Genomic DNA, 14,753 nt, shown 5'->3' on the forward strand with positions numbered 1-14,753 from the left:
TTGTACATGTGAAAATAAAATCTTCCAGAAGTAAAAACGAACTTTAATCTGTCACACGACACAGAACAGAAAGCATCCCCTCTCCAGTAGCCAGACTAGAAGAATTTAGGTGGTGGAGATTAGAGAATAGATTTCCCCTGCTGTTTGCACCAGGCTGTGACACAGACACACACACACACAGACACACACTGAGTTTAGTTTGATCTCAGCAGGTCAAAAACTTTCCAAAAGGAAAACAGCAAGAGTTTCCTTCTACTAGAAAATAAAAAAAGCTGTTTTGAGTTTATCAGCCTGGAAATACAAGAAGGCCAAAAAATATAGAAATGCTGCATGAATTGAGATTAAAATGGCACAAAAGATTAAAAGAGCACATTCAGAAGTAGCATGAAGGAGAGCTTCAAGGCTCACCTATATTTGGTGTGCTCCATTGAGTATAAAAAAGAAAGAAGCCCTGATAAAAGCATGATAATAAAACAAAGAATACAATATCTAAATAAATGCTAGAGAGAATCAATTATTTTCTCACTCGATTCTTTAATGTCAGGTAGACAAGATTAATGAGTCTCCAGTGGGCCTGCAGCCTATAAAGGAATCAATACTCACAAAAGCAGGTTTCATAGTGGCTACAGGATCTTTGCAGCTCGAATCGAAAATGAAGTTAAAAAGTGCAGGGCTGGGGATGGCGGCCCTCTCCTCTATGTCTACGGCTCAGTCTCCCTCACGCTCTCTCTCCTCCCATCTGTGGAGCTCAGTGTTGCTGGCCCACACAATGTGCCCCCTGGATTGTCATCTTCAGTCTGATCCCAAGGACCAATCCCATCCCACATTAGCATGCGCTTTACACACCAGCACACACACGCACTTAAGAACACAAAACACACACACACACACACACACACACACACACACACACACACACACACACACACACACACACACAGATCCTTAAATGGCAAGATGCAAAGGCCAAGACCTCATGCAAGTCAAATCTCCTTGTCTTGAAACAAGAGGCAGTGTATGCAAACCATGAAAAGAAGATGAGGGGGGACAGGGACATATAGATATAGAGAGAGATGGGGGGAGGGTGTGAGAACAGGAATATTTAAGAAACCTGATTATAAAGGGGAATAAATGTTTCTAAAAGAGTATATGTGTGTATGTCTCAAGGTGCCAAGTTGGTAATATCTTGGGACCGCTTGACCAAATACTGTCACATACATGTATTCCAGAGCAGCCAGATGTGACCAGCAAGATGGCTACCACAGCATCTTGGAGCACGCAACAGTAGGGGGGGGGGAGAGAGAGAGAGAGAGAGAGAGAGAGAGAGAGAGAGAGAGAGAGAGAGAGAGAGAGAGAGAGAGGATAGAGAGGAAAGTTTTTCAGGGGACGCTTCTGCCATCATTAAAGTGCAGGCTTGGTTCCGCCCAATCAAACTTTAACTACTTTCTCCACACTCCTTTTTTGCTATGCCCTTTATATCAGCAACGTGAATATTTCCTTTTCAAGCGAAAGCCGGCTTATTCCCTGAAAGGAAGAGGACAAGAAAGATTCTCTTGCTTTTTTTTTTTGCTTTCAGCTCACAGCTCTATGGCAGCTGAATCACAAGTGTGAAGTTCATTAACATTAAATATTTCCCCTACAAAAACCCCCCCCAAAACATTCAACATCTGCTCCAAGGCTCCCGACCAACAAGTTTCAACTGCAAAAAGAGCCTGTAATTATGAATTGAACAAAATCTAATTGAACAAAAAAAAAAGCAAAAATAATTTATCCTTGCCTTTGGCAAAGTTGCCACTGCAACCAGCTTCTTCTTAACATTCCTTTTGAAACAGAAGAGCTTAAATTTTGTACACTGCAGCTCAGGGTTTGAACATTATGAATTCGCTTTGGCTCCCTTTACTGTGAGCTCTACTGGCCTGACTGGCAGACGTATTGTTCTGCTTCACATGCACAAATAAAATCCATACACAGTTTAACAGCGAGCAGAACAAAGAGAACCCTGCTCACATATTCATCAGGGCCGAAATCATGATTAGCATCCTCCTCTGCAGGTTTTGTTCTACATAGAAGGATGACAATCACATCAAAAAGAAGACCGCTGTTAGTATTAAACCATCTTAAAACTTGTGACATACTGGAGTGGAAATAACATGCACTCCAAAGGGATAAATTAATAATTCAGGAAGATTTTTGATGCCGGCAGCCTATTTTAAAGAAGAAAGAAGCCTTTAGGGATTCTGATCGACTTAAAATGAGCCAGTTCTGTATCAGACAATCTAGTGTGGTCCTTCATAAATGAGGCCATTGCCTGAAGTGCATCTCCTTCTCAATGATAAGACCTCCTCTACAGTGGGAAGCCAATAATACAACCTGTTCTGCCACATGGGAGACCATGCTTGTGTTAGAGGACAGCGATACCTTCTGTTTCGCCTCCTCATCTACGATCTTTTTCTTGTACAATCAGACCAATTCTTTAGTTTACATACACAAGAACAGTAGAAGAGCTCCGGGATGATAAGTGGCAGCCGAGGGAGACAAAGCAGACATTTATAATAACTGTGCTGTCGTGCTTGTTTTAATGCCGTCACGCTTGAAAAAGCCGCATCCCTCGTGTACAGTCCGACGAGGTGGGGTGTTCGTTAAACTGGATAATTAGACTACAACGTGGCCCGTATTTCACCTGAAAGTTTGAAAGGGGATTTAAAAGATTTAAGCACACAGGATGTTCTCTTCAAGACTACATCCAGACTTTTGAATCCACTGGCATATGGCATGAGCACAGTGGTTTCTCAGATTAGCCAATCAGTGTCACAGGCAGCGCTAATGTTGTCAAGCTGCATGGTGTGTCATTATGGTCTACTCTACTCTTAAAACCCCAGAGAAACCAGCATGCTGGCATGGTTGAGTATTTGTGTCAACACTTAAAATGACGTCAAATTCATGTCTCTAGTTATCGGTTAGGGAAAATCAAGCCGCCACAATCTTCTTATTAAATCAATACTCCCCAATCTTCCCACAAAAGAGAGGAGGCGACTGAAGATGAAAAGAGATGAAGATGAAGGAAACATTACAGTAATATCAGGCTTGTTTTCTTTTGAATGCATTCTCACCACACCATAATGAACCATAATGTCCTGCAGAAGGAGGAAAATATCTCAGGAACAGTGTCTTTCGCTCTTACATAAATTCAATAGAAAATACTATATTAAATCAGGATTAGGCTGTGTATTTTTAGTAGATATTGATACAAATGGAATGTCAGAAAATGTGGCATTAATATCTTGTCGTGATATTTTAGATTAAAAGAGGTATTCATGATTTAAATCATCTCTGGAATAGAATATAAGTATTAGCATGTCGTAGCTACATACCACGTTGCAGGACCCCTCTCAACATGTCATTGTGTTGACAGGACACACAATATGCTGCAGACTGCAGACTGGCACGGACTTAAAGTCAGTTTTCGTTAGTCACTATAGTCGGATATTACCTTCAATTTTCCGTAAGTGCCCCCTTGGCAGACTTTGACACAACTATAAATGTAAGTTATGTTGTTGATGTTTATAAATGTCAAGGCGAAAAGCCTTCCTTGTGCTGCTCATAGAAATAAAAACTTAAAAGACGGGATTTTATTGGCTCTTCATAAGAATGAATGAGTCATGCTGTCAAGTTGTACTGAACTCTTACTGGCTTCTGTGCTGACCACTCACCACTTCACGGTGGGTGAGAGGAGACGAGAGGCATGAATGCACAGAAGAGCTCCACGGTTAAGGATGGAGAATGACCGTTATCAACTGTCTCATTCAGCAGGGAGTGCAAGTTAGCAGTAGTATACAACAGTAGTGCATAATTTAGACAAACATCTTATACTAACTGATACTGCAATTTGATTTGCAATATTAAAGGAATTTTTACATCAATATCCTCATTGCAAAATAGATTTAAATGTTATTGTTGGGATTTTTGCAGGGATCTTCATCAAACAATGGTGTTTGTATGAGATGACGTATAGGCGGGATATGAAAATTACAGTTATTTCTGATTTATTTTTAATTCATTTCCAACCCATATCACAATTATTTTAAATCTAAATGAAAGCTTGACAAATACTTTACACTTTTATGTCTCCAGGCCACCTTCATGTAATGGAATCATGTTGTATGTCAGTTCAAAGTTGAACAAAATAAGATTTTTATGGTCCAAGGTCAAGGTCAAGGGCACATATCTCAGGGGCATACAGTGCAGAGATCTTTGCTGCAGCCAAAAATCGTGATCTTGATTTAGGCCTGAATAATTAAAAAAAAAAAATCTAAATGTGATTATTTAGACTGATATTGTCTGACATTGCAATTGGATGGAATATCACTTTTACGTCATTATTAACATTCTAATTGAAAAAAAAATGTTGGTGGGTTTTTTTCGGAAACAAAGTTGTTTTCTTAAGTGTACAGAATATCGTTTGCAGGTTTTAAGACACTTTATTTTACCTTTAGCATATTTTGTAACTCATATGATTTAGATACTATATTTAGCTTTCTTGTGATTTCAATAAAGAATGGAAAAATCGTTCAGCCCTAGTATATAGCCTAATAATTAGGATGAGTTGTTTGTTTTGCGTCCCAAAACACATTTTAGGATTGGAACTCAAAAATAGTCACACCACTGTCAACAACCAAGGGCATTTAGTATTTCTTTAAATACTCCACAAAATAATCCTGACAGACACGAATCAGGCCTGTTCTGTCAACTTCCTAATACTGGAGAGAGAGGTAAGAAAGTGCAGGACCTCCTGAGAGGAAACCCCATCCCAGAACAGCAGAGACGTATCTCAGCACACTCTGGCTCTTCAGATCGGGTCTTGGGTAACTCAACTAATCTCACTGTGTAGAGGAGAGCCGTAACAGGCACACAAGTGCATGACGCAGTCCAAAAAAATACCGGGGCGGAAAATTATTGAAACACTGGTTAATACATCAAATTGGGACAGCTTATGCTATCAATTAGCTGAAAAGCTAAGAGGAAATCATTAATCCAGCTGACAATAAGATGATTGCAATAAGAAAACAGTGAAATAGCATAAACACAAACACTTGATATTTGCTCAGGCTTGCGTGACTACTCATTCACTGTTGTTTGCACTTGAATCTTACAGTCCATATAAGTTAAGATCAAGTTGAAATGTGCTGACCTTATCTTCCTTTTTTGTGCACCTCAAGTAGAGTCTTAGGGGATTTTTGACAAAACAGCATTGAAATGAATATATTCAGTGTTCAGTGAAGTGTTTTTGTGTTCCTATGATCTCAGTTGGCCTTCTCCACTAACGCTCAAGTTGAAGTGTGAAGCCTTTGCAAGATGAGAAGGGGGCAGAGGGAAGACAGATCTGACGCGTGTGTTCTCTCTCTCAGAATCTCAATTTACAAATCTTCGTCTCTTGTCTAACTCTCTCAGCTCCTCAGAGGTTTTATCCCCTTCTTGTATTCTCTAATCTCCTCTTTCTTTGGCTCAACTCAGCTTTTTGTCTGCGTCAAAGTATTAAAGCACTGAAATGTGGGGGCGGTATATTTAGCCATACCTGCTGTGATAAACAGGAGACAGAACTGAGAATACAAAAATGCATCAGTGCAATGCCACATGACATGCAGAAAAAAAAAAAATCAAATTAGTTCTTTTAACAGGTTCAAAGTAAAGTGGACTTTGAGCTGACACAGTGAAGAAAAAAATCTCAGTTGGAATTCAGTTTGCAGTCAGAACCATGTGACTGATCTTGTAGTTGTGATTTTGAGATTACCGTAATAAAAGCTGATTTAGGTTAGACAAGGGGAACTTTGTGACGCAGGGTTTCATATTGTGCACACGAGAGGAATCTAAGACAATGTCCTCATACACAGTGTGCATATTTGTATTCACCCTCTCAAACTTTTTGTGGCAACGACTTCTTGAATTGTTAGGTTCAACCAAACTACTTTAACCCATTTTATTGTTTAAACACACTATTGTGGTTTAAGACTGAAGGGAAGTCCTGCCTCTCATGTCTTTGAAGCCGTTCCAACCGGCTACATTTTTAATAAAAACATAGAAAGGTCAGTCAAGTTGTGATGTGTTAATTTCCAATAAATAAATAAATAAATAAGTACGCTTTGGATCTTGTGTCTTGAAAATATTTTTTAAAGGTGATTTTCCCAGGACTCTGGCAAAATTCTGCCCTCTAAAGCTTTTTAACATAGTAAACAGTGAAATGTTCATATTATTAAAACCTGCAGCGGTCAGTGTTTCTCTGCGTAACTACATCAAAGGCACCGAAGTACACTTAGTAACTTAATTCACCAAAAAGGATGAGACTTCACTTACCTCGTCCCATTCTGAAGTGAAAGAGGGGGATTTCTCCAGCCGTTTCTTCCCAGTGCTACAGTTAGAAACAGACTCGCTACGGTTTCCCAGTCCTCCTTCCTCCTCACTAGGAGGTGAAACAAGCAAGTCTGAGTCGGACTTGGAGAGGCTGCGTGCCAGCTTCAGGTCCCCAGGAGGTCGCATCCTAACACCACAAGCTCCCCCAGCCCCTAAGTCTCTGGGCTCTTTGTTCACAGTCGCATAAATTGCTTTTGGATCACAGTCTGTCAGGATGGCGGCCATACTGGGACGGCTAGGTGACGGTGCAGCTGCAGCTGCTTGCTTTTTTGCTTTGGCAGATCCTTTTGATTCTGGCTGGCCCTGGCTGGATGGCACCACACCTGGAAGCCTGAAGGGCTCCTCTCGACAGTCAATCACAGGGGAAGATCCATGCAGGAGACCAGTAAACTGCTCCGGTACACCTGCTCCCTCGTCCGGGCTGACCTGGGAGTTATCTAGAAACAGAAAAGTGGAATGACAAGGTCAGTGAAGAGAAGAGTATCTGTGAGAGCTTGGAAGTGGACTTAAGACTGAGAGGCAGATCCGTAGAGCACAGCTAATAAGAAACCGCCCACATAAGCCCTGAAACAGATCTGTAATTGTTTCCTACCGGGACTGACGGAGAGAGAAAAGTTGGAGAAAGGGGAAGGCGTATGTTGGCAAGAGAAATTTGAGAATTCCACAACCAGCTTGCAGCCGTATGACGATGATGATGTGCTGGTGCCTGACTGCCTGTATTTTGTAACAGCCAATGTTCTAAGTTGGAGCCAGTCATCTTTCATTAATTAGCTTCCTCCCACAGCCCAACTTCTCAGCTGGGTCAATTCTCCCACAATAGCACAAGATACTGTTTAAACTGTCATACAAACAAACACATTATTACACTACCAACTAGAGGACAAAACAAACACCACAAGGTAGAACTAAAGTAAACATGAGGACACTGAAATATTATCAAGAGGAGTTCAACTTACCTCCCTTCTTCCAACAAAAACAACTCCTTAACAAGATGAGCAATTAAAAACAATTACTTGTTCCTCCGCCCTCTCCCAGAGGAATTAGTGCCACCTAAGACTCATTTCCAGAGTAAACTCTCTGAGGACAAGAAAGTTGGTGCCTCTAGATTTTGCGCTACAGTGATGCATGTTGTTGTCTGCGTGCTGTGTGGCCAGCAGCCCTCTGTGCTTCCTGACTTCTAATTCTGGACCCTAACAGCGGCTCAGGAATGGAAATTTGAATCGTCCCATCCTCTAGCAGCCAGCATCCTGGTAATTAACCCGGCAACACATGGAGAAGGAGTGTGTGTGTGTGCATGTGTGTGTGTGTGTGTGTGTGTGTGTGTGTGTGTGTGTGTGCGCGTGCGTGCGTGCGTGTGTGGACTGTCTGTCAGGGTGACTGGATTGAGTGTTTGGTGACCAGGAATCTGTGGCAGGGACAACATAGAAATGACAGGGACCTGCACAGCCTCTTCCACATGCAGTAAAAACTTTAAAGGAGTTCTGAAAGTAGTACTTGCAGCACGGGGGGATTATATCACTCAACATGCAAAGCTTAGTCCAACAACTGCCCCATTTCAGTTTCAGGGACCATTTGAAGCACAGAAGTGTGACAAACAACGCCCTGGACTCTTTGCACAAGCTGCTAAACACTTGAACTTCTGGGAAAGTGGTATGTGTGTGATATAAGGGGTGAGTGAGTGTACTGCACCCATATGTCAGGACCACGGCCAAACACCCACACCTCCTTGGAAACTAGCGAGTGTGAACGCCCTGTGAGCACATCACGCCTGGATCCAACAATCTGACAGAGTGTTAACCCTTGCCGAGACCCCTACCACCCCTGCTACATTGTTAGAAGCACACACAGACATAATCTGGTATTATTGCAGCTCCAGTAGACGGCTGAGATAACTACAGAGGCAGGCTGAGTGTTTCATTTGGCACCCTGAGCGGCATATGTCATCTATGATGTCATGTTTGTTTTGCGGATGCTGAAGTGGTGCTGCACTTCACCATCAACCTCGTCCAAAGTCAATTCATGCTCTAAATGTGGAAAACACTACACCGTTTCAAGACATTTCAAACTCTGCTGAAAGTCAATCAGAAACCTATGGGCATTTTGTCATATTAAATAGTAGCTACATTATGTAATCTGGATCATCTGCTGAAAGGAATATCTGGAGTCCATTCCATGCTTGTTGCTCATCCAAAATGTAGCTTGTCATATGTTCAAACAGGTGCTTTCTGTGAATCCATCTGTTGCAATTCCACTGGTGCTCTGTACATGTGTGAAACCATCACTCAGAACAGTGAATGAGTGTGAAGGGCTAAAACTGTACAGCTTCTCATCGAGTAGGAATTGGAGAATGCATGACTATGAAACTGAACCCTTGTGATTAAGTATTGGATCAACCAGTAAAAAATAAAGATAGCCTTGAAGTTTCCACCCTTGTCTGATGATTTTCAGTAATCATAGCCACAGTGAGGGTTTAGACAAAATCAACTTGTGGTTGAGTGTCTGACTGACTGTCTGCACCAGTCAGAAAGGACTGAGGAAGCCTTCTGGATGAGATGTGAAACAGATCAGGTTGCTTTCAACTCAACCAATCTGCAAATTTGTGTTTGTTTCTTTGCTTCTGCTGCAAAAAAACAAAACAAAAAAACAACCTCATGTCTATTACTGTCTGTGGTCAACGACAGGATGTTACTACTCAGAGAAGTATTCCTGGGAAACCCTGTACAAACTATGAAGGGGGGGGGGGGGTCTAGGAAACACCAGTTACCAGAGATGCACTGATTGATCAGCCATATACTGGTACTGACTAATATTAAGTGTTATGAGCCTATCGACATGTAAGATAACAGTAGCTGCTGTTTTTTTCTGTCAGTTGAAAAAAGGTTAAAGGGTTTTTTAAAAATGAATTTGTATGATTAAAAGTGTGCTCATTTATAGATAGTGCGGCAAAAGGATGAGAGACTTTAAAATACACTTACTGAATTTTTTATGACAACTTTTTGGCTGATATCAGATATTTACCGCTCGAAAAGCTCATTAATAACATTAAATGATGTTTCTTATTCCTTGTTGATGAGCAAAGATGAGGAGAATTAAGTAAAACTGGGCCAGTATACATATTAGCCTTCTGATTGATACAGATTGATTATTTATAGGAATATAAATCTGTAGACAACACTGACTTGTTGATATTACGGTGAATCCCAACTATAAAAGAGTTCTGTTATTATTATTATTATTGAATAGCGATGTCTTTCTTTATTTGACATTAAAAGGGGCAGTAAAATAAAATACAGAAGCAACAACAACAACAAAAAAAAACCTTCAGCATCAACGCCGAATTTCACAATGAGTGCACTCCTACGAGTCACTATTGTATAGGCCTGCTAAGAACAGCACTGATGATTAACGTCCAAGTACTGCTGTGCATAACCCCAACCTGCCGCATCGTGTGCTGAGGTCTGGTTCCTGGTTGTCCCCACATGTAGAAGAAATCAGATCCCCAAAAGCTTAACACACAATAAAACTCATTGCTGCGTGAGCTGAGCTAAACCTTTTGACAGATGTTTGGGTTTATGTAAGGCGCAAAAGTGGGACCCATGCTTATAGATTTGCTGATGTGCAGGAACAAAAAAAGGACAAGTAAAGAGTGTGTTATTTAGATACAAAACCATGCTTGTGGTTTTGTGGCTTTAAAAAAAAAGAGAGAGAGAGAATGGAGAATATAAATCACCAGAGACCTAAAGGAAGGGAAAAGGAAATGAACTGGCCGTTTGTTTCTTACATTTCCACATTTAAACAACTGCAATCTTTTGAACAAACAAATTCAACAGTGTTCAACATTGAACATGGTTCAGTTTTCTTTTTTTGATGATGCGCAAACCAAGATATATGATGATGTCAGCTTGTATTTCTATGTAAATTACAATTCAATGCCTGCCAGCAGATCAACTTGTCCACAGACACTAATCAACATTTTTCATAAAAATAAACTATGCACACCAACAAGGGATAGTTAACATGTGCCAATTCTTTCAAATTATTGTTTTTAAACTTATTCCCATTATAATTATATCTCTGCAACCACTCCATAGTGTCTATTTCTGTTAATGTGCAACAGCTAAATACATGCACCCTCCTGTGAACATTCTGCAAACTAATAGGCTAATAAAGATATCTGCATCAGCAACAACCCCAGGCCTCGGCTGCATGAATGAGTGGATGACGTGGCATATCCAGCTTTAAGGAAGAATGTTGATCTGACAATCGGACCAAGAATTATGTTTCATATACTGGCAATGAAACGTGTCTAACCTGTGTGCCAAAGAATGTCAGTCAGCCTGCAGCCAACAAGCCAAATCTGCTCTGCTGTTCAAGAACGCCCATGACAAATTTGTGGGCTGCACTTATCCGAGTCTAAATCAAATGCATTTCTTCCATTTCATTGAAACGCTCGGCTTGTTTGCCTGATGTGTCCTGTCCATCTTTCCTTGCCCTCACAACTCGTTTCTCGTTAGATCACTAAAATTTGAGGCTTGTGTTCAAACTTACCTGCTGCTGCCTGGGGGCCCGCCCGTCCAGGGAGGTGCAGAGTGTCTTTCGTCTTGCTTGGGGCTCTGAGGTCATTTGGGGCGGTGGGTTTTTGCTGATTTATAACAGAAAGAAAATGAAAGACAAGTCTACTCCCATCAAATCAAAACCAATCAAAACATCCCTCCCAAACATTTTCTGGACTGGCAGCCAATTAATAGTCCAGGTTAAGTTTTCAATGAGCCTAACAAGAAAAGGAAAAATAATGTTGTCCTTCTGAGGGTCTACCTGACAGTAACAATGGTGCGTTTGCTAACATCAACCGTCATGTGGCTTGATTCAAATGGCAGCAGATAGTCACCATGCTGCTCGTTTATAAGTGTTGGGCAACTGAGGAGCACAGCAAATTAAATAGGTGCATAAAATTAAAGCTGTGAGCAAAAACTGTGGGCAGCAGGTGGGATTATGAGTGGGTGGTAGCGATATTAAAACCTTAATGGACAATAAATGTATAAAGACACAAAGTTATAAGGGCCAGTTTAGGGAAACTACGACTTACTGCTGACTTAAGAGTTCAAGGAGGCCCTCATATTCATTATATAAACAAAGAACAATAAATTAATGTAAAAACCTAAGTCATCCACCCAAGAGCCACACAAGAAGATGGATACCCTTCATTCCTCAGTTTGTGTAGTTGGGAACTGAGATCCACTAGCACCTGCTTAGTTAGCTTAGCATAATGAATGGTAGTGAGAGGGAGGCTTTTGCATATTTCCATAAAGTCATAGTAGGACGGTTCAAGATCTTGATTTGTCTTGAGGTTTTCATCATCCTCTCTTCCATGGTTCTTAGTAGCATTCGCTCCTCTAGTTTTCAGTAAATGATTAGTTTTGTTGGTTAATGCTATAATTTTAAATGCTGCATGAAATTATTGTGCCTGTTTTAATCAAGAAAGAAGCTCAGACTACATACGGGAATCTAAAAGTACAGTTTCACAATTTTGTGTTATTTTGTAACATGAATGTTATGCGGAAGCATAGGTATTTCTAATCCAGGCAAAAGGAGAAAAAAGTGCTTGATTATTTTTGGCAGAGGTATGCTAACTCTTCCCATCCATTACCATTCACTGTGCAGAGCTATTTAGCAGGTCTCAGCTCCCTAATGCACATACAGCTCCTCTGTATGTGCATTAGGGAGCTGAGACCTGGCTCTGAGGAGGATGGGAAAAAGCATAATTCCCAAAAGTTGGTGCAGTTTTTTTTTTTTTTGGATGTGCAAAAATCCTACACAAAAATATGTCTTATAATTGTATTCAGCAACTGTTAAACATAAAAACTGAAATAAATCTTAACAAAATGTAACTTTATGATTAATCTAAGTAGCTGTAAATGTGCAGAAACAAGAGAATAAAGGCAGGGGAGTTATAAGTACCTGAGGTAGGACACTATTGGAAGATTGTACAGTGGTGTTTTCATCTAAGGAGACAGAAAATATAAATTAGTACATTGACGAATTATGTATCATCTCAAATATAAGAGCTTGATAACTCAACATTACTTCAGTTACCAATCATGTACCACCATTGTGATAGTCAAGAGAGACATTATGTTGAGAGATTGTGAGAGTGATATATAATAAAATCATGTTTTATGCATGCATATCGAGCTACAAGTCAGACCATGTTTCCATTTATCTTCCAGCCATTTAAGTCACGCTGGATATGCAGACAATGATGAAGCAGATTTACAAGAGATAATAATCATTACACATTTCTGTTCAATTTAGGAGTGGAAGGAGGGGAAAAAAAAACAGTCAAGAATCTCTTTTTATAACACCATCCTTCATCCATATGGGCAAAGGCACGATGACATTGGCGATTAAACCCAAACCCTTCATCTCTGTGCCGTTCTCTAATGGTGCTAGTGAAGCTGACTAAGCTGGAAAGCCAGAGGGGTTGGTTTTTAAACATCTACATCAACAGTGAAGGATCAAAAATGGGCTCCTAATTTAATCCTATTTAATCCAATTACATGCAGTGCCATTCACCAGCAAGGGCTAAGAAGGGTCTGCTCATGCACGGCACACACACAGTCAAGACAAGAGTTAGCCAAGGGTGTTTAGGCTCTCACGCTTGCTAGCTGGTGGAGCTTTGCTATAATCCCGCCACCAATAAGAGGTCACAAACATGTGGGAAGCCAGGAAAAGATCCCTCAAATATCATGTACAAAAATACCTCCTGGAAAAGCAGTTACCTTTATGGAACTGGGACTCTTGGCTGGATGGTGGAACTTTGGTCTGTGCAGTCAACAACAACTCATAAGTATGATCCTCTTCCTCTTCCACCGGCTCTCCCCTCTCATCAATACTGCTATTCGTATACAGGGCCTGCAGAGAGCAGTGGGCAGTGTTAAGGGAAGAGGGTTGAAAGAGACTATATAGCAGAGATGACTTGTTATTTAGAATTCATTCGGGTAAAATAAAATAAAATTGGAAAATGCTAAGTATTAAAAGCATTTTTCTTCTTCACAATGATTCATCTTGGCAAGTGGCAAGTCAAGCGAGTTGTGTAATTTTTTTCTTCACTTCTTTTCCACTCGACTTCTCTCCCTCCTTCTCCCCCACTGCTTGTGTTCCCAGGCTGCACTCAGATGAATATTTATTAAAAAGCCGTTTGATTCAAGCAGCTGCCGTGAAGAGAGCAGTCATGAAAAGGGTCATGGCATTCAAAGTGGTAGATTTTTCCAGCAACCATTGTGTCGTTGTCCAATCCACTCTTGAAGGCAATCTTAACACCATGAACATTCATGAAATACTCCAAACCGTACAGGTGTGACATGGCAACAAGTTTCTCCTTGGTTTTTAATCCTTGCTCCTCACCTCTGAGCTCACTTCTTCTTCATGACCATGGCCAGGATGTGACAATTGAATCGGGCGATCTTTCTGTGATAAGCAGATGGTTGCAGAGTTAGGACAAGCAATGCAAGACCCCTGATGTACCACAAGAAGCCCCATCATATGGAGAGAGGACCACTATCACCCTCTAGTGGGAGTTAAGAGACTTAATCTCAAATAAAACCCAGCCACAATATCACCACAAACGGACTACATAGTTCCTTTACTGAAGTATACGTAGAAAATACAGATAAAGTAGTACACTGGTAAAAGTAAAAGACACAATTCAGAACACATGCATTTGACATTGGGTTTACCTAAGCACTAAAAGTAAGAGTATGAAATGAAAATTTTGCACTTTCCAACCCAAAACAGCACCAGAATACACAAACATCAAATAGAATATGCTATTTGATGTTTGTGTATTCTGGTGCTGTTTTGAGTTGGAAAGTGCAAAATTTTCATCAGATTTTGTTATGATTTTTATGCAAAAACTTCCATTTCATTTGACATGGGGTGGAGTGAAAGTCACCTATAATTCAAATACATGAGGGAAGTAACGCAATTATACTGAAGTACAGCATTTACTTAAAAATACTTAATTATTTTCCACCACTGAATGTCTAAATGACTGTAGGAGAAATTGACTTTTAGCTTAACTACTGCTGACCTTGCCAGCTTCGCTATCTGGCCGTCCAGAGTCCCTGTCAGAGGATTTGCCACTGGTCAGACTGTCCAGAGAGTGGCAAGAGGTAGCTTCAAACAGAGCTTCATATGGGCTTTCCTCCTCAGGCCCCGGGGCCAGCCCCGAGATCAACTCACTCACTTTTTCCAGGTCACCTATGACAATGCAAAATGTATTAAAAAAAACAAAGTCAAGACAAGAAAAGAATAATGAACTCTTATTGTATCATCCTACTCAGGATGAT

The 14,753-nt window shown here is 40.6% G+C and overlaps 1 protein-coding gene across 4 annotated transcripts in view; it reads right to left on the reverse strand.

The window, feature by feature from the left end:
* Positions 1-14,753, reverse strand: part of anks1aa (ankyrin repeat and sterile alpha motif domain containing 1Aa) — a 68,103-nt gene that overhangs the window by 27,923 nt on the left and 25,427 nt on the right. For all 4 annotated transcript variants that reach the window (XM_086213530.1, XM_086213532.1, XM_086213531.1 and 1 more), the window contains 6 exons: positions 14,495-14,664; positions 13,810-13,872; positions 13,185-13,317; positions 12,364-12,407; positions 10,954-11,047; positions 6,349-6,842 (listed from right to left, as the gene is read on the reverse strand). In XM_086213530.1, the coding sequence (XP_086069656.1) occupies positions 6,349-6,842; positions 10,954-11,047; positions 12,364-12,407; positions 13,185-13,317; positions 13,810-13,872; positions 14,495-14,664 (998 nt within the window). The remainder of the gene's footprint in view (positions 1-6,348; positions 6,843-10,953; positions 11,048-12,363; positions 12,408-13,184; positions 13,318-13,809; positions 13,873-14,494; positions 14,665-14,753) is intronic.

Source organism: Aulostomus chinensis, chromosome 9 (assembly GCF_037954235.1).
Source record: "Aulostomus chinensis isolate RoL2024-O1b breed Wild chromosome 9, RoL_Achi_v1.0, whole genome shotgun sequence".
Taxonomy (NCBI): domain Eukaryota; kingdom Metazoa; phylum Chordata; class Actinopteri; order Syngnathiformes; family Aulostomidae; genus Aulostomus; species Aulostomus chinensis.